General features: G+C 49.2%; 1 protein-coding gene and 1 long non-coding RNA gene across 4 annotated transcripts in view; one reads left to right on the plus strand and one right to left on the minus strand.

Annotated features, from left to right (window-relative positions):
* Positions 1-9,116, plus strand: part of CHAF1B (chromatin assembly factor 1 subunit B) — an 80,741-nt gene extending 71,625 nt beyond the window's left edge. The window contains exons 8-13 of the mRNA XM_017894612.1: positions 1,069-1,138; positions 1,671-1,762; positions 3,750-3,891; positions 5,173-5,607; positions 7,585-7,679; positions 8,561-9,116. Coding sequence (XP_017750101.1) covers positions 1,069-1,138; positions 1,671-1,762; positions 3,750-3,891; positions 5,173-5,607; positions 7,585-7,679; positions 8,561-8,652 — 926 coding nt within the window. The 3' untranslated portion in view covers positions 8,653-9,116. The remainder of the gene's footprint in view (positions 1-1,068; positions 1,139-1,670; positions 1,763-3,749; positions 3,892-5,172; positions 5,608-7,584; positions 7,680-8,560) is intronic.
* Positions 9,117-12,260: 3,144 nt separating this feature from the next.
* On the minus strand, positions 12,261-19,275 carry LOC108543833 (uncharacterized). 3 transcript variants are annotated; one of them, XR_001889681.1, is made up of 5 exons: positions 19,116-19,268; positions 13,624-13,705; positions 13,104-13,154; positions 12,496-12,704; positions 12,261-12,300 (listed from the first exon to the last, which is right to left on the minus strand). It is a non-coding gene; the product is annotated as an uncharacterized LOC108543833 (long non-coding RNA). The 3 variants fall into 3 exon arrangements; XR_001889680.1 differs by having other exon boundaries at positions 12,496-13,154; positions 19,116-19,274; XR_001889679.1 differs by having other exon boundaries at positions 12,496-13,705; positions 19,116-19,275.
* Positions 19,276-19,790: the final 515 nt, after the last annotated feature.

Genomic DNA, 19,790 nt, shown 5'->3' on the forward strand with positions numbered 1-19,790 from the left:
GGGCCTGGGTGCAGTGGCTCACGCCTGTAATCCCAGAACTTTGGGAGGCCAAGAAGGGCAGATCACTTGAGGTCAGGAGTTCGAGACCACTCTGGCCAACATGGTGAAACCCCATCTCTACTAAAAATACAAAAATTAGCCGGACATCGTGGCAGGCACCTGTAATCCTAGCTAGTCAGGAGGCTGAGGCAGGAGAATTGCTTGAACCCTGGAGGTGGAGATTGCAGTGAGCCAAGGTCACGCCACTGCACTCCAGCCTGGGTGACAGAGCAAGACTCTGTCTCAAAAGAAAAGAGGGCAGCTATGTAGAATGTATTAATAATAATAATAAAAAAGACTGTTGATACTGTCTACTGCCCTCCCTGGTAGATACGAAACGGTCATATGTAAAGTTGTGTGTGTGTATACGTATCAAGAAATAACATAAAACGGAGATGTTTCCAAGAGCAGCAGTGTATGATGATCACTCTGACAGGGCTGAACTGTTTTAAGTACAGCACGGGGTGAGTGGAGAAGAGCTCTCAGATGGGGACTGTTCCCCAGAGCAAAGTCAGGTCCTGAAGGAGGCTGGAGGTTTCAGCAGAGGGCAAGGTCTCCTGGCAGCCTCATGCTGGATAGGGAAGTTGGGGAAAGGCTAGTCTCAGCCTTTGGATGGCATCCAAGGCTGGAATCCAGGGAATAGATATGAGGGTCCTAGGGAGAAAGGAGCCTGGGCAGCTGAATCTAGTCATGGTGCTTCAATCGAGGAATTGCCTGGAGGCTCAAAGGTGCCCTGTGGCAAAGGCTCACTATGTTCTCCCGCCCAAGATCAGAACCAGGTCCCCGGGGACTGCCCATAGGTAGGTGGAAATGACAGGTAGGTAGAACTGGAGTAAAGGCCGAGACCAGACAGTGCTGGAATATTTGTTTTTGTGCTCAGTCACAACATTGTCTAAAGAATATAACTTCAGGGGGAGCTATTTTGCAAACCGGAACTGAAGGCTCTTGAGTTTCCGTTGGTGAACAGAACAGAACAGTTTGCTGAAACAGTGACTTTTCTTTCCTCTCCCTCCCTTTCCTGCTCCCCAGCTGGATGTGTGGAATCTGGTGAAAATGTAATGAATACTACTTATGTTTTCTCCAGGAAGAATCTTAAAAGGTATGCAGTCAAGGAAATGTTTGAAATATTTACCTTTATTTTAGACAGAGTTTTGTTCTTGTTGCACATGCTGGAGTACAGTGGTGCGATCTCTGCTCACTGCAACCTCTGCCTCCCGGGTTCAAGCGATTCTCCTGCCTCAGCCTCCCGAGTAGCTGGGATTACAGGTGCCCGCCACCACTCCCAGCTAATTTTTCTATTTTTAGTAGAGATGAAGTTTCACCATGTTGGCCAGGCTGGTTTCAAACTCCTGACCTCAAGTGATTCGCTTGCTTCAGCCTCCCAAAGTGCTGGGAATACAGGCATGAGTCACTGCACCCGGCCTGTATTTTTTTTTTTTAGTAGAGATGGGGTTTTGTCATGTTGGTCAGGCTGGTCTCAAACTCCTGACCTCAGGTGATTTGCCTGCCTCTCCTCCCAAAGTGCTGGGATTATAGGCGTGAGCCACCACGCCCTGCTGAAATGTTTACTTTTAATTTTTGCTTTCGCTGAGTCACAGTGCCTTTTCCTAACACTGCAATTAATCCATTAGGCCCATCGCTCATCTTCCGTGTCCTGGAAAAGCCACTCTTGCTGTTCGCTGCTGTCCGGTCTACTTTGAACTGAGGCCAGTGGTGGAAACAGGTATCCTCAGTGCCTCAGGGGTGCATTATGTTTTCTCTCTGAAACAGGTCACCAGAGTGGGGTGGAGATTCGGATTCTGTCTTGTGGGGAAAGGTGGGTATGCGGGTTTGGTTCAGTTCAGTTATTTTTTAAATATTTTATTTTTACATTTAAATCTATTTATTTATTTATTTTGAGACCAGGTTATGAGACTGGTTAATTTTTGTATTTTTGGTAGCGACAGAGTTTCACCATGTTACCAAGGCTGGTCTTGAGCTCCTGGACTCAAGTGATCCACCTGCCTCGGCCTCCCAAAGTGCTGGGATTACAGGTGTGAGCCCCCGTTCTTGGCCCGGTTTAATTATTCTTAAAAGCTGGAGCAAAGACTGAGGTTATCAAAATACATGTCAGTTTTTTTTTTTTTTCTTTTTTCAGGATTTATTTTTTTACTTAAGGCACTTTAAAAGGAATAGACATACTCCTTTTGTTTGTCTATGTCTCTCATTATCACTTTTCTTTTTTTTTTTGAGATGGAATCTTGCTCTGTCGCCCAGGCTAGAGTGCAGTGGTGCAATCTCAGTTCACAGCAACCTCTGCCTCCCAGGTTCAAGGGGTTCTCCTGCCTATCCTCCAGAGTAGCTGGGATTACATCCACACGCCACCACACCCAGCTAATTTTTGTATTTTTAGTAGAGACGGGGTTTTGCCATGTTGGCCAGGCTGGTCTCAAACTCCTGACCTCAGGTGATCCACCCACCTCGGCCTCCCAAAGTACTGGGATTATAGGCGTGAGCCACCACGCCCAGCCATTTTCTTTATGTTTTCTTGTGCTTGGGGTTCACTGAACTTCATAGACCTATCAGTTTATAGTTTTTATTACATTTGGGAAGTTTCAGCCATTTTTCCTTCAAATATTATTTCTGTCATCCCCTTCTCTTATTCAAATACTCCCCATTACACATGTATTATATTAGGTCCTTTGAAATTCGTTCCTGGTCTTTGATACTGCTTACTTTTTTTGTTTTTTTCTTCTTCCAGTGTTTGATTTTGGAAGTGTGTATAGCTGTGTTTTGAGTTTGCTAACCCTTTCTTCTGCATGCTCTGCCCTTGGTCCCATCTAATGTGTTTTTCGTTGTTGTGGTTCTCATCTCTAGAGGTTCACTTTGGGTTTTCCTTACATATTCTGTGCCTCTCTACACTCCATCTTTCCTCTTGCTGCTTTCTTTTTTTTTTTTTTTTTTTTTTTGAGAAGGAGTCTCTCTCTGTTGCCCAGGCTGGAGTGCAGTGGTATAATCTCAGCTCACTGCAACCTCCACCTCCCAGGTTCAAGTGAATCTCCCACCTCAGCCTCCCGAGTACCTGGGATTACAGGGGTGTGCCACCACACCCAGCTAATTTTTTTATTTTTGGTAGAGACAGGGTTTTGCCACGTTGGCCAGGCTGGTTTCGAACTCCTGACCTCAGGTGATCTGCCCACCTCAGTTTCCTCTTGCTTCTTAAGCCTATAGAATACAGTTATGACAGCTCTTTTAGTGTCCTTGTATACAGGTTGGTTTTGATTTTTTTCTCCTCCTTGTGGGTCATATCTCCCTGTTTCTTTGTTTGCCTGGTACTTTTTGATTAGATACCAGACACTGAATTTGACCTTAGTGGATAAATATTCTCTTTTTTTTCTTTGAGATAGAGTCTTCCTCTGCCACCAAGGCTGGAGTGCAGTGGCACAATCTCAGCTCACTGCAACCTCCGCCTCCTGGGTTCAAGCGATTCTCCTGTCTCAGCCTCCTGAGTAGTTGGGACTACAGGCACACACCCACACGCCTGGCTAATTTTTGTATTTTTGATAGAGATGGGGTTTTGCCATGTTGCTTAGGCTGGTCTCAAACTCCTGAGCTCAAGTGATCCACCCAGCTCGGCCTCCCAAAGTGCTGGGATTCTAGGCGTGAGCCATTGCGCCCAGTCAGAAGCCTTGTTTCTGTGGTTTTACCTTGTCTCTGTCTCCGACCCCCAGGTGTGGAGCTGATGACTCTGCCCTACCGCCTCGTGTTTGCTGTGGCCTCGGAGGACTCCGTGCTTCTGTATGACACCCAGCAGTCCTTCCCTTTCGGTTACGTGTCTAATATACATTACCACACCCTCAGTGACATTTCATGGTGAGTGGCTGCTAATGAGGGAGAGTGAGTGAAGGAGACCATGGCTGTACCCTGGAAGAGATCCTGGGGTTAGGGAGCATTTCATTACTAAAGATGACTTTGGGGGACATATTCACCAATTTTGTTTCTTATTTACTTTTTTGAGACCAAGTATCACTCTGTCACGCAGGCTGGAGTGCAGTGGTGTGATCTCGTTTCACTGCAACCTCCACCTCCCAGGTTCAAGTGATTTTCATGCCTCAGCTTCCCAAGTAGCTGGGATTACAGGTGTGCACCACTACGCCTGGCTAATTCTTGTGGTTTAGTAGAGATGGGGTTTTGCCATGTTGGCCAGGCTGGTCTCAAACTCCTGGGCTCAAGCGATCCTCCTGCCTCAGCCTCCCAAAGTGCTGGGATTACAGGCATGAGCTACTGCACCTGGCCCAATTTTATTTTTTAAAGGAATCAACATTAAAAGGAAAAGCCGTTGCTAGTTTACCATAATACTTGCTTCTTATTTTCACACTGGTAGGTTTTGATGGCATTCAGATTGCCTTGTGGGGTTAACCGGACTCTGATAAACTGAGTGGAGACCCTATAGACTCCCTGGCCATCTGGGGATTCCTGAGGCCCTCTGGGAAGAAGCCCTCCCCTGCATGTCCCTGCTGCCCAGGACAGGGAAGTGCCCTGAGCTGGGCCTGTCTAGAGAATGTCACTCAGCACTGCCCTTCCACCACCTTTGGGTCCCCAATTCAGCCCCCGCAGGTTGCTTGGCCCAGTGTGAGGTTTTTTTTTTGAAATGGAGTCTCACTCTGTCACCCAGGCTGCAGTGCAGTGGCACAGTCTCAGCTCACTGCAACCTCTGCTTCCTGGGTTCAAGCGATTCTCCTGCCTCAGCCTCCCGAGTAGCTGGGATTATAGGCGCCCGCCACCATGCCTGGCTAATTTTTTTGTATTTGTAGTAGAGACAGGGTTTCACCAGGTTGGCCAGGCTGGTCTTGAACTCCTGACCTCAAATGATCCACCTGCCTTGGCCTCCCAAAGTGCTGGGATTACAGGTGTGAGCCACTGTGCCCGGCTTATTCAAGTGCAAGTTGCTAGTAGCACAGATAGGTTGCAGCCACTTAGCAAATGGTGATGAAACTGCATGAGTGAGTTGCTACCACACACTCTTTTCCAGTCGTATCTTTTCCCTGGTTTTTGCCTTCAAACAAGCTTGTGATTTTGCTTGAACTTCCCTCTTCTAACTAGATGTGAGAGTGTTGGTAAGGTCTGTAACTTTTCCCTATTTTGGGGACGAAGGTCCAGCGATGGCGCCTTCCTGGCCATTTCTTCCACGGACGGTTACTGCTCGTTTGTGACATTTGAGAAAGATGAACTTGGAATTCCTTTGAAAGAGAAGCCAGTTCTGAGCATGAGAACTCCTGATACAGCAAAGAAAACCAAGAGTCAGACACATCGAGGGTCTTCGCCGGTAGGACCCAGACCGGTAGAGGGAACCCCTGCCAGCAGAAGCCAAGACCCCAGCAGCCCCGGCACAACCCCCCCTCAAGCCAGACAGGCCCCAGCCCCAACAGCCATCAGAGACCCTCCCTCCATCACTCCTGCTGTCAAAAGCCCCTTGCCGGGGCCTTCAGAAGAGAAGACCCTGCAGCCCAGTAGTCAAAGCACAAAAGGCCACCCATCCCGGAGGGTCACTCTGAACACACTGCAAGCCTGGAGCAAGACAACGCCCCGGTAAGACCTTGTTGGAACAAGATGTCATTGCAAAATGAAACATGAAATGCAAACAGAACACTCCCACCCTGCTGCAGGTGAAATTTCAGGTGGCGAATACTTCATGCCAGTAGGTTGCCAGAGAGATTCTTAACTTCAAATCTGAGAGTGTCATTTCTTGCATATAGGCCTGTTTGGTCCTCCAGTTCCTGCCTGTCAGATGAAGCCCAGGCTTGTGATTTGGCTGCAGCCTGTCATCCAGGACTGTGGCCACTCTCTCTCCTGAGTCCGTGGCCTTCATCTCTAGCCCAGTCCTGAATGTCATCTCTTCCCAGAGCACACTCTGCCCTTTGAGGCCTCTGTCCTTCCCTCCTCTGGGGAAACCCTGTACCTCTCTTCCTCTGGGTGGCGCCAGGAGTCTTATGAAAGACCCATTTGAGTGTACCCTCTCTGTCTGCAGTCTCTGTGGCCCTTCAGCCTTCCCTTGTCACCACACATCAGATTCCATAGCAGCTGCTTTGATGCCTCAGTTTCCCCTGCTGGTTATGAGCCCCCAAGGACAGGAAGCAGGTCCTGATTTTTATTCATGCTGTCCTGCCCAGGATGTAGGCAATTCCAGGAGTGTCTTCCTGAGACTCCGTTTGATGTCTCCAGCAGCCTGGTCCATGAGAAACGGGGGTCCTGATCTGATAAATAATCCCCAGGAAGGTGCAGAGTCATTTCTTCCCTGCTTACGTCTGTGTCTGGCACGCACGCCTGTGTCTGCCACTCCTATTGGATACAGAGCCGCTTAGCACATCCTTCGCCGTCAGGCAGCACAGCCTCCCGTATTCCATCCTTCCCTGCAGCTGATATCCAGTTACTCCTCTGATCCTGTGTAGCTCCTTCTCCACCAGGCCCTCTGCCTCCCAGCCTTCCCATAAACTGAGTCAGGGAGTAGGGCTGGGGAGTGGCATGCAGAGAGGAGTGGTGGGGACGGCGAGCTGGACAGAGCGCGCTGTGCCTCTCAGCCTCTCCTGTGCCCACAGGTCTTCTTCGGCAAGTTCATAGTATGTGTATGGGTTGCTGGCTTTACCGCCCTCTTAAAATCTCTCATTTCTTTCTGTAGCTTAGCAATGTATTTTATAGGTTTTCTATTTGTTTTTATGTGACGGAAGGTATTCCTTGAACTATTTTTGGTATTAAATTATTTTCCCCCTCTTGATTTCTTCTGAATTATTTACCAAGCTTCTTGAAGGTGTAATCTTTTACAAACAAGAATAGTTGTTGAAAATTAAGACTCTGGGTTTTTATTTATTTATTTATTTATTTATTTATTTATTCATGTGAGACAGGGTCTCGCTCTGTTGCCCAGGCTGTAGTGCAATGGCACGCTCTCTGCTCACTGCAACCTCCACCCTCTGGGTTCAAGTGATTGTCCTACCTCAGCCTCTCAGGTAGCTGGGATTACAGGCGTGTGCCACCATGCCTGGCTGACTTTTTGTATTTTTAGTAGAGATGGGGTTTCGCCATGTTGGTCAGGCTGGTCAAAAACTCCTGACCTCAAGTGATCTGCCTGCCTCAGCCTCCCAAACTGCTGGGATTACAAGTATGAGCCACCTTGCCCAGCCCAACACTCTGGATTTTTAAAAAGTATTATCTGTGTTTTGGCACTTTCCATGTGTAGAAACCATATCTGACTGCCTTTTACAGCAGCCAGCAGAGTGTTCACAAAACCATGGATAATGAGCAGACCACAGGTTTTGAAACTTTTAAATGACTGGTTATGGTTTAAGTTGACTGTTATAAATGTGATGGTTTAACTTAATACATGAATGTAACCCTCAGTTATTAAACAAGTGGTCACATCTTACTATTTAATGCCTTGAACCATATGTTCAGCTGAAAATCTAAGTATTTCCTTTGGTAGTTTTGAAGGTTGATGTGGTACATAAACAATACCTGTGATACTAATGAGCCATGCACTCCTCTACTTTTTTTTTTTTTTTTTAAATGAAGGAGAATAAACTTAACACCCTTAAAGACAGACACTCCACCAAATTCTGTACCAACCAGTATGATTTCCACCCCTTCCACAGAAGAAATTCAGTCAGGTACGTAACATTGTTACTGGTTTAATATAATTAAAGGTGGAATATCTTTTCTTTTGTTCTTTTGGAAATTAATGCCATCTAATTTTAAGTCAGTTCTGAGACAGCAAGGATGCATCTTATTGGAACCATTGTTTAAACCCACTGGCTGCGTGTTTACCCCTCAGCGGAGGCACCTGGCCAGTGAGAGCATCCTGGTGAGCCAGGGAGTGGGTTCAGTAGGAGATCGTTTAGATCAAGTGTCTCTACCTGATGGCTATTGACCTTTTGGGCCAAGTAATTCTTAGTTGTAGGGGACTGTCCTGTGTATTATAGGATGTTTAGCAGCATCCCTGGGTGCTACTTCTTGCCCATGACATTCTTTTTTTTTTTTTTTTTTTTGAGATGGAGTCTCGCTCTGTTGCCCAGGCTGGAATGCAGTGACACGATTTCAGCTCACTGCAACCTCCACCTCCCGGGTTCAAGCAGTTCTCCTGGCTTGGCCTCCCGAGTAGCTGGGACTACAGGCACGCGCCACCACGCCCGGGTAATTTTTGTATTTTTAGTAGAGACGGGGTTTCACGATGTTGGCCAGGCTGGTCTTCAACTCCTAACCTCAAATGATCCACCCGCCTCAGCCTCCCAAAGTGCTGCAATTACAGGCGTGAGCCACCGCGCCCGGCTTGCCCATGACATCCTAAAATGCCACTAGGCATTGCCCACTGTCCCTTGAGAGGCAAAATCGCCCGGGGTTGAGAACCACTCTATAGATCCTTCCCTTATATCAGTATAGGATCTTGCCAGGCAGCTCAGTTCCATGTCTTGGCTCTGTGTTCTGTAAATATCAGCCCCTGACTTCCAGAATTCTTCATTTACTTGCCAACCTATGTTTGTTAATGTTGCAGAGACGCCTGGAGACGCTCACGGCAGTCCCCCAGAGCTAAAGTGGCCCAGACTCGATGAAAACAAAGGAGGCATGGAAAGTCTGGATCCTTGATGGGACCTCAGCTTCTGCTTGACACTTCCCAGGCGCCCAGTGTGTGCAGGGAGACGGTGAAGCTGGAGGTACCTGAGACCGGGGCTTCCATGGAGTGGGACAGGCACTGTAGATGGATTTCTGTAACAGAAGTGACACGTGTACTGATTTTTCTCCAGAAATGTGGATGCCGCTGTATTCAGTGTCCATTTGTAACTTGGGTACACGAACGTTTTAACATTGTAAATCCTCTTTTTGATGAGTTTCTGAAACTGGAGTGATTCAACATTATCCCGTGTGAAAATCAGTGAGTCCTCCCTGGCATCCTCGTGAAAGTGCACACACTTCATGGAGGGACTCCTTTTAAATAAGAATTAGGAAGATGAGAAAGTAATTTGAGATTTTACTCTGTTGAATTTTAGAGTATTTGAAGTGATTGTTAGATTTCACTTCTAAGGAGTTTATTGATTAAACTTTGGAAGGTAGTTGTGTTTATTTTCTGATTTTAAAGGTAACGATGCTTTTCTATTAGTAACTAAGTGAAGTGAAAAGATGGGAATCACCCATCATCTTCCCACCAGAAGTAACCCTCGTTAATGTTGTAGTATATTTCCTTAGCATTTTTGTGGATCTATTTGTTCTGAAGAGAGAGTTGAGATTTTTTTCATATACAATTTGGTATCTAAATAGGTTAGTTTTTTAGATTGGTTTTTCAAAGCAAAAAAAGTATCTTTTTTGTTTTTTGAGACAGGGTCTTGCTCTGTTGCCCATGCTGGAGTGCAGTGGCGCTGTCTCGGTTCACTGTAGCCTCGACCTCCTGGGCTCAAGCAATCCTTCCACCTCAGTTTCCCGAGTAGCTGGGACCACAGGCATGTGCCACGATGCCGTGCTAATTTCACACACACACATATATGATATATATATATATATGTACACACACATATATGTTATATATGTATATTTTTTTCTTTTTTTTTTTTTGAGATGGAGTCTTGCTCTGTCTTCCAGGCTGGAATGCAGTGGCATGATCTTGGCTCACTATAACCTCCGCCTCCTGGGTTCAAACGATTCTCCTGCCTCTGCCTCTCAAGTAGCTAGGATTACAGGCGTGTGCCACCATATCCAGCTAATTTTTGTATTTTTAGTAGAGATGGGGTTTTGCCATATTGGCCAGGCTGGTCTCTTAACTCCTGACCTCCGGTGATCTGTCTGCCTTGGTCTCCCAAAGTGCTGGGATTACAAGTGTGAGCTACTGCACCTGGCCTAATTATACTATTTTTAGGGGAGACAGGGTTTTGTCATGTTGACCAGGCTGGTCTCGAACTCCTGGGCTCAAGTGATCCTCTCACCTTAGCCTCACAAAGTGCTGGGATTACAGGTATGAGCCACTGTACCCGGACCAAACAAAGTATCTTTACTTAGCAATTTATGTCTGCCTTTGCTTTCTCTAGGCCAGGATGATCATGTGTTCTCTTTATTAGAAGTAAGCATGAAAGTTGTGGGCTCAATGTACAAAGTGATGCTGTCGACCGAAGGTGGCAGTCACATACATTGGAGTCTTGTCTTAGCTCAGGAGATCCCTGGCTGCGTGGATGAGAGGGTTGAGGCCTCGTTTAGAAGCTAGTGCTGCTGCCTCCCCTTGAGAGACGTTGTCACAGTTGAATTTCCTAATGTGTGATGCTGTCGCTGTGACATAGGAAGGCACTAACCTCAGGGCCATCTTCACAGTCTGAAGCTGGCCAGAGAGTTTGGTACCTGCAGTTCAATCTGATGGAAATTGCGCTGAGGAGGAGGCACTTTTGGTTGTTTTTTTTTTTTTTTTTTTTTTTGAGACAGAGTTTTGCTCTTGTTGCCCAGGCTGGAGTGCAGTGGTACGATCTTGGCTCACTGCAACCTCTGCCTCCCGGGTTTAAGCAATTCTTCTGTCTCAGCCTCCCGAGTAGCTGAGACTACAGGCGCATGCCACCACACCTGGCTAACTTTTGTATTTTTAGTAGAGACGGGGTTTCATTATATTGGTCAGGCTGGTCTCGAACTCCTGACCTCAGGTGATCCGCCCATCTTGGCCTCCCAAAGTGCTGGGATTGCAGGCATGAGCCACCGCGCCTGGCGAGGAGGCACCTTTTTAACGCAGGTCACCAGCAACAAAGAAATTAATTGGAAAGAAGCATCACTTTATTGCTTAATCCACAGCCTAGTAAGCCAGAGAGTCTGCCTCCGTTTTAGATGGAAGGTGGTAACCTAGAGATAATTTACACTGTAGAGAATGGAAAGGTCAACACATGTATACTTGTAATGCAGATGTGGCTCACATTCAAGATGAAAAGGTATTAAAATGTCAAATGATATCTGTTTGTTTGTTTTTGGAGATGCCGTCTTGCTCTGTCGCCCAGGCTGGCATGCAGTGGCCTGAACGTGGCTCATTGCAGCCTTGATCTCCTGGGCTTAAGAGATTCTCCTGCCTCAGCCTCCTGAGACCACAGGTGCACACAACTGCACACGGCTAGTTTTTCAAACCTTTTTTCTAGGGATGGGGCTCTTGTCATGTTGCCCAGGCTGGTCTCAAAGTCCTGGGGCTCAAGAAATCCTCCCTCCCCAGCCTCCCTGTGTTGGGATTACAGGCGTGAGACGCCATGCCTGGTCAAATGATATCTGTTTTGATGGGTGGTTCTCAACTGTAGCTGCCTATTGAAATCACCCAAGAGTTGACATACCAGTGCCTGGGTTCCTGCTCCGGAGGATCTGGCCTCATCGGTCTGGGGCATGGTCTGAGCATTAGGATTTCTTAAAGTTCCGGGAGTAATTCTGATGCATAGCCAAGGTTGAGAAATCTAAGGCAAAAAACTTTCCCTGGATACGGTCTGTTCTGGTTAAATGCATTTCCACTGAAAGCATTTTATTTTATTTTATTTTTTTGAGACAGAGTCTTGCTCTGTCACCCAGACTGGAGTGCAGTGGTGCCATCTTGGCTCACTGCAACCTCCACCTCCCGGGTTCAAGTGATTCTCCTGCCTCAGCCTCTTGAGTAGAGATGGGGTTTCATCATGTTAGGTCAGGCTGGTCTCCCACACCTGACCTCGTGATCCGCCCGCCCCAGCCTCCCAAAGTGCTGGGATTACAGGCGTGAGCCACCGTGCCCGGCCGAAAGCATTTTCTTGATTTTCTCTGCCCGGTCATTGATTGACATCCTCCTTTACTGGGGCCACTGGACTGAAGGACAGTATGTAGGAGGTGCCGTTAGTTCTTCTGAAGAGATGGCTTTCAGTGTCATGCAGCTGCTGTGAGGTGGGATGTGCAGTTGTTGATCTTGTGCAGACAGATGAGTGACCATGGGTCCCCTGTCCTTAGTGAGCAGCCCACTTCCTGGCCACACCTGGGGAGGAACAGTATTAGGTTTTGCTGGGCGTGGTGGCTCACGCCTGTAATCCTTGCACTTTGGGAGGCCAAGGTGCGCGGATCACTTGAGGTCAGGAGTTCAAGACCTGCCTGGCCAACATGGTGGAACCCCGTCTCTACTAAAAATACAAAACTTAGCCAGACGCGGTGGCATGCACTTGTAATCCCAGCTACTGGGGAGACTGAGGCACGAGAATCGCTTGAACCCGGGAGGCAGAGGTTGCAGTGAGCTGAGATGGCACCAGTGCACTCCAGCCTTTTTTGAGACTCCGTCTGAAAAAAAAAAGAAAAGAACAATATTAGGTTTTACACATCTGTTTCTTATGCATTGATAGTGGGGGTTCGGGTTGGGGGCAGGGTGCGCCTTCAGCCTGAAGTGCGCATTTATTGGAATGATGGCCCGCCTGTTCTCAGCCATCATCCTTAAATATAAATCAAAATTGGCAATAAAAGACCAAGTGAAGTCACCTCAGCGTCATAGTGTAAAACTGCCTGCGACCATCTGGGCAGTGCACTGGGAAAGCCTGAAGGCTGGGCAGCGTTCTGCCTGACGGTGGGTGCTGTGGTGAAGATCCTTCTCACCGTTCTGGATCTGTACTTGTTTCTGTTTTGAGCAGTGTTTCCAGATGTCTCCAGTAACACTACTGTTGAATATTAGTTCCTGCTGCTGGGGGTGCCTAGAAGAAAATCAGGCTCAGGCTTGGGGAGACTGCTTGGGAGAATTTGACCTGCGTTCCCTGGAATCTGGGATTGTGACGATAGGTCGGGCGTTTGAAGGAAGAAAGCTGGAGGCGCAGTGTGGGCAGCAGAGGGTGAAGCCTCCATTTCATGCAGAGGCACGTACGGTGGACAGGGGTATGTGGTGCCTCGGGTTATCGTGGATAACGGGCCCAGCCATCCTTGGCAGGTGCCCACAGGGCCAGGGTCCTCCAGCAGGGAGAGGCAGGAGGATGTGCCACGGGGCAGGGGAGAAAGCCTCCTGCGGTCCTCGTTTACTCCAGTTTCCTCCCTTACATCCACTTGCGTTGTCTTTGCTGAAAACACATCTGTGTAACGATGCCCTTGGCCCTCCTTACCTAAATAGTTGTCAGCGTTCACTTAAACAACATAGGTCCGAGTCCTTGGCTCTGGAAACATCAAGTAGGGAGAGGGAGGAGGTGGAGGATGAGCTGCTCCAGCCCCTTCTTCCCTGGCCTGGGGTCTCCCAGGACTACTGCAGCTTCCCTGGTTATTTGGCTACAGTTCAACCTTGGGTGTGTGTGTAGGACAGACAGACCTCGAACAAATTACTTCATGAGTCTGTGCCTGTTTCTTCACCAGAAAAATCTCTACAGCTAGAAAACCTTGGACTTTGCTTGCTTTGGTAGGGGAGAGGGGTAAGAGAAAATATCGGGGAGTCACCCAAGCAGAAACGAGAAACTGAAATAACGCGGCTGGAGGTTGAGCCAGATCGCACTTCCCTTCCCTGGCATGTGGAAGTAACAGACACTTGTTTTCGTGCACAAATTCTCAGTGGCCACTGGGGGTCACTGTCCCCACTGAATCCACTCAGCAGTTGTGCCTCCTAGGCCTGAAGGCCCCATCTCTCCGCCCTACCTCCTCGAAGTGATCCGCGTCCCCGTCCAGTCTTGGGAACAGAGTGGCCTTAGACGCCGGCTTCCGCCCCTGGTGGCCAGACCTGGAGTGGAGCATTGTTGAGCAGACACGGGTGGGAGAGGATGGTGAAAGCAGTATGTGCATGGCCAACCCTCCAAGTTGACACACAAAATCAGCCCGCACCCAGGCCAGCACTAGGAATTGGGAATTGAGAATGTGTGTGGCCTGGTGGGCTGACTAACAGTCTATACTCCAAATAGCCATGGGTCTGGATCCTTAATCCATGGCTAACCTGGCCTCCCAGACATTTAGTACAATACCCTCTCTCCCCCCGAATTTTCTCATCTACAAAATGAGAATACTCTGAGGATATCAATAAAATACCATACTCTCAGAACCTCTCATGACAATTCAGGAACTACTCAAACAGGGTTAGGCTGGTTCCTTCCCTGTGAGCAGGAACAACCCAAAGCATTTGTGAGTTAATACGTAGCTGAATCCAGCACGACACAGGTTCTCAGCCATCACATGGTTTAAAGGCTACAGACTCCCAGCCAGTGTGCCCGGGCTTGGATCCTGGCTCTGCCAGTTGCTGTGTGACCAAAGCTGTGTTGCTTAACCTCTCTGAGCCTTGGTTTTTTCATCTGTAAAATGACATGACAGAGAGCCCTGGGCTCGGGGTCTTGCAGTGCAGATTAAATGAGAGACCCTGTGGTGTTGGTGTCCCCTGTGGTGAGTCTCAGAACCCGCCAGCCAGGGGTGCTCCTCTCTGGACCCCATCACCATCGCCACTGACCCCCTCATGGGCACATGTGCTACAGGGGTTTCGGTCCAAACCAATGCCTTTGGGCTCCAGCTCATATTGCTCTTCCTAGTGGACCATTGCCCTGTTGAAAGCTATCAAATTAACATCTCAAAAGCCCTACATGGAGGCAGTGGCTAAAGCCTGTAGTCCCAACTACTCAGGAGGCTGAGCCCAGGAGTTCAAGGCTGCAGAGAACTATGGTCATACCACTGTACTCAAACTTGGGCAACATAGCAAGACTCCATTTCTAAAAAAAACCAAAAACCCTTTACCGTTGGGTTTCTTGCTATTGAGAAGCAGATGTTGGGCAGAAAGTTCCCTTTGGGGGACGGTGGGATTCGTACTGTTCACCAACAAAGGAGCAGCGACCCATAGCGGGCTGGTGGCCCTGGACCACCCTGAGGGCTGAGTGAGATGCACATTCTCAAGCTGCAGTCATAACATCATCTTCTCGCCCTCCACGGCTGGCTTTGACACCCACCAGAGAAGCCCAGGCCAGAGCAGCCTCTAGGGGAGCTGACTCAGGCAGGGTGGGTGCCATGAACCAGAGGCAGGGCAGAAACGTCTGGTGATGTGAGGCGGATGAGGCTCCTATGTGTGGCAAGGCTTCTACAGCTGACAGTCCTGAGTGAGGCTCTCACGCACACGTTTGCAGAAAGGAATTTAAAACAGCCAATGTGAGAAACAAGCATTTAAAAAACAGAGCAAGCCTGGGCACAGTGGCTCATGCCTATAATCCCGGCACTTTGGGAGGCCGGGGTGGGTGGGTGGGTCATTTGAGGTCAGGAGTTCGAGACCAGCCTGGTGAAACCCCATCTCTACTAAAAATACAAAAAAGTTAGCCAGGCGCGATGGCACCCGCCTGTAATCCCAGCTACTTGGGAGGCTGAGGCAGGAGAATCACTTGAACCTGGGAGGCAGAGGTTGCAGTGAGCCGAGATCGTGCCACTGCACTCCAGCCTGGGCAATAGAGTGAGATTGTGTCTCAAAAACAAACAAAAAACAGAACAAGATTCTATCCACCAAGCCAGTGTGAAACAGAATACTAGAGTTCATGAGTTCATATTAGTTTCTGGGGCTACTATAATACTTCGTCAAGAGTGGCTTAAAACAACAGAAATGTATTCTGTCTGTTCTGGAGGCCAGAAGTCCTAAGGCAGGGGGTCGGCAGGGCCCCACACCTCCCAAAGGCTGCAGGGGAGAATCCTTCCTTGCCTCCTCCAGCTCCTGCCGGCTTCTGGTCTTCCCAGAAGCCACATCACTCCAACCTCTGCCTCCGTCTTCACATGGCCTTCTCCTGTCTTCCCGTCTTCTTCCTTCCCTTCTCTTCTAAGGACACCTGCCATTGGCTTTAGAGTCCACCCTAATTCAGGATGATATCTCAAGATTCTTTTTTATTTTTTTTGAGATGGAGCCTCACTCTGTCGCCCAGCCTGGAGTGCAGGGCACGATCTCGGCTCACTGCAACCTCCACCTCCTGGGTTCAAGTGCTTCTCCTGCCTGAGCCCCCCGAGTAGCTGGGATTACAGGCGTTCGCCACCACACCTGGTTAATTTTTTATATTTTTGGTAGAGATGGGGTTACACCATGTTGGCCAGGCTGGTCTCAAACTCCTGACCTCAGGTGATCTGCCTGCCTGGCCTCCCAAATTGCTGGGATTACAGGCGTGAGCCACCGCACCTGGCCTCAAGATAATTCATGGGAGGGGCCTGGTGGGAGGTAATTGAATCATGGGGGCGGGTTTTTCCCTGGCTGTTCTCGTGATAGTGAATAGAGCTCATGAGATCTGATGGTTTTATAAAGGGCAGTTCCCCTGCACATGACCTCTTACCCACTGCGATGTAAGACATGACTTCGCTTCTCCTTTGCCTTCTGCCACAGTTATGAGGCCTCCCCAGCCATGTGGAACTGTGAGTTCATTAAACCTCTTTTTCTTTAGAAATTACCCAGTCTTGGGTCTTTCTTCATAGCAGTATGAAAATGGATGAGTACACTAATTATATTTGCAAAGATGTGATTTCCAAATTAGGTCACATTCTTAGGTTTCGGGTGGACACCAAATTTGGAGGGACAGGATCTACACTATACCATGGGATGGGCCTGTGAGGAGGGCTGGCTGGAAGATGGACAGCAGTTTCACAACACGTGGCGGGTAAACCCAAGCCAGGAAGAAACCACCGTAATTGCAGAAATGCAACATGTCCTTGGAACTGTCCTCAGCTGGCTAGGCATGGCTCTTCTGAAGGTTCCTTTGCCTTGGCTGGTGCTGGCTGGAGGAGAGGAGGCGATGGTATGTGGGCAGCCAGAGGGGCTGCTGAAGTTAGCCTCACGGCACCAGCGTTAGTTCCCAGATCCTCACACAGTTCTTGGAGGTATGAGGAAACCGAGGCGCAGGGAGCATAAGAAACTTGCTCATAGTCTTAAACTTGCAGTTAGTAACTGGCTGGGAGCTAGCTGGCTCCAAAGCCTGTGGTCCCACCCACTCTGATACCTGACTGGAATCCTATCTTTACCTGGGGAATGTGGGCATATAACGAGCCAGAACCTGGGTTTCCCTGGGTGTAGGAGAAGCTCCAAGAGCTCAAGTGAAGCTGGACCAAACTCACTCCATCCCTCCTCGAGGACGGATTTTCCTTTCACTAGTAAAAGAGTGAAAAGATGCACTTTGAGGGAGTGAGGTGGGAGGCTTGCTTGGACCCAGGTGTTCGAGATCAGCCTGGGCAACATAGAAAGACATCATCTCAAAAAGAAAAAAAAAAAGAATGAAAAGACTTGCCACCTGGTGGTCCAGTGAAGGTGGCAGCCATCTGGCTTAGCTTTTCTGAGCTCAGCTCTACCGTGACAGGTCGGACTGGGTCACTCCGACCATGGAGACAGCTCGTGAGAGAGCCCTAGAGTAAAAGGGAAGATGAGGGATTTTGAGGTGGAGGCTTCAGTGAAAGACAAAAGGATTTCTGGGCTAGACTGTGGTCCCCACCCCATGCAGCAGGTGGTCCCAGAAGGCTGCAATGGACAATAGGGGTAGGGGAGTCACAGGAGAGTGGACCTATTTTTATTTTTTAATGTTTTGAGATGGAGTCTTGCTCTGTTGCCCAGGCTGGAGTGCAGTGGCACAATCTCAGCTCACTGCAACCTCCGCCTCCTGGGTTCAAGCGATTCTCATGCCTCAGCCCCCCAAATAGCTGGGATTACAGGCACGTGCCACCACACCCAGCTAAGTTTTGTATTTTTAGTAGAGATCACCATGTTGGCCAGGCTGGTCTTAAACTCCTGACTTCAGGTGATCTGCCCACCTTGGCCTTCCAAAGTGTTTGGGTAACAGGTGTGAGCCACCGTGCCTGGCCGTACCTATTTTTAAAAGCATGTTTATGTAAGGCTGACTTGAGGGATGACATCTGAGCCAGTAGAGGCTTGAAATACAAAGAGAAGTGGAGGTGGGCATTTTAGGCACAGGAAATAGCCAGCAGGCCCTGAAATGGGAAGGCCTGGCCTATTTGAGGAACAGACAGATAGACAGACACCCGTGTGGCTGGAGCTTTGTGCACCAGCAGGCCGAGGATGTGTGCTGAGGACAGAGGGGAGTCTGCGTATATTCACAGCACACAGAGGACTCCTCATCTGCAGTTGAGACAGAGCTGTCTGGATGCTGGGTGGGCAATGAACTGTGGACAGAATCCTAGCCAGACAGTTACTGCAATAGTCCAGGCAGCGGGGACGGGCCTGGGCCAGATGCTGGCTTGCGGGGTGAAACAATAGGTGCACTGGAGGGGTGTTTTGGCAATCATGACTTTGCTGGTGATGTGAAATTCTAGGACTCTGTTATTGGGAAGGCCTTAGAGATTTGAATTTTACAGCCAGAAGCAGCCAACCCAGTGGGATTGCCCATGTCTGCCCAATTTCCCTGAACTTCCCTTCTGGGTGAAGAAGGGACTGAGACCCAGGAAGGGTAGGTGCTTGTGTTGGTCTGTCCAAGGAGCAGACGCCAAATTCGCTTTCAAGAAAGTGGAGCCCAGGGCTGGGCTCTTTACCACAAGGGACAGTATCCACATAATCCACCCTCCTTCCAACACAGGGATACCGTTCACTCCATCGTGCCTCGTCTCACTCAGCCTCAGCTTGAAGCCCTCTGGCAATGGGAGCTCATCACTTTGTGAGCTCAGCCCTAGACACTTCCCACTCAGCCCTAGGCAGGCAGCTTCTCCACATACGGAATCAAAACTCAGCTCTGTGGTCAGGCACGGTGGCTCACGCCTGTAATCCCAGCACTTTGGGAGGCCAAGGCAGGCAGACTGCTTGAGCCCAGGAGTTCAAGACCAGCCTGGACAACATGGCAAAACCCTGTCTCTACAAATTACAAAAAAATTAGCTGGGAGTGGTGGTGTGTGCCTGTAGTCCCAGCTTCTCAGGAGGCTGAGGTGGGAGGATCATGTGAGCCCAGGGAGGTCGAGGCTGCAGTGAGCCGAGATCGCACCACTGTGCTGAAACCTGGGCAATAGAGCGAGACCCTGGTTCTAACAAACAAAACCCCAGCTGTAGGTGTACCCTCGGCCCCTTCGGGCAGCCTGCGTCCTCTCCCCCAGGATTTAAGATCATACGGCTCCTGTTTTGAGCTTTCTTTTTCAGGACAGTTAACTCTCAGGAAGAGGGGGACCTCCAAAACTCTAAGTCGCCAAACCACCGCACTGACCTGAGTGGAAGAAATCACTTCGGCAGCAGAGGAAACAACAGCTTCACAGAGCAGCCTGGCCTGAGTGGCTGCACCGGGTCTGTCTGGTCTCAGCTGTGGCCTCTGAGTCATTAGCGTTTTTTTCTTCTGAGGCCAGGGCTTCAGATTAGTCAGGGGCTCCTGTTTCCTGGCTGATGAAGCAGGTGGAAGAAACACAATCTGGCCTGGAGGCTGCGTGAAGCTCATGACCCTGCGGAGTGACTACCCGAGCGCAGCTGGGTGGGACCAGAAACCACCTCTGGGCACTCCTAAGTCACAGGCACAGGAGCCTTCGCCTCCGCCTTCAGGCTGGCCCTCGGGCTTCCCTGTTCAGAGGCAGGGAATTGTGCAGCCGGAGTTTCATTTTCCAAGGTAACGTGGGATTTTTATACTGTGCTAAATGAGAGAACGGGAAATGGAGCCTGGGTCGAGATGCCCACAATATGTAACACAAGCTTGCGGGGGAGTCAGTTTCTCTGGGTGTGTACTTTTTTTTTTTTTTTTGAGACATAGTCTCACTCTGTCACCCAGGCTGGAGTGCAGTGGCACGATCTCAGCTCACTGCAGCCTCGACAGCCCGGGCTCAAGCAATCCTCCCACCTCAGCCCCCAAAATAGCTGGGACTACAGGTATGTGCCACTACACCCGGCTAATTTT

The sequence above is a fragment of the Rhinopithecus bieti genome, unplaced genomic scaffold (assembly GCF_001698545.2).
Source record: "Rhinopithecus bieti isolate Rb0 unplaced genomic scaffold, ASM169854v2 scaffold_25394, whole genome shotgun sequence".
Taxonomy (NCBI): Eukaryota; Metazoa; Chordata; class Mammalia; order Primates; family Cercopithecidae; genus Rhinopithecus; species Rhinopithecus bieti.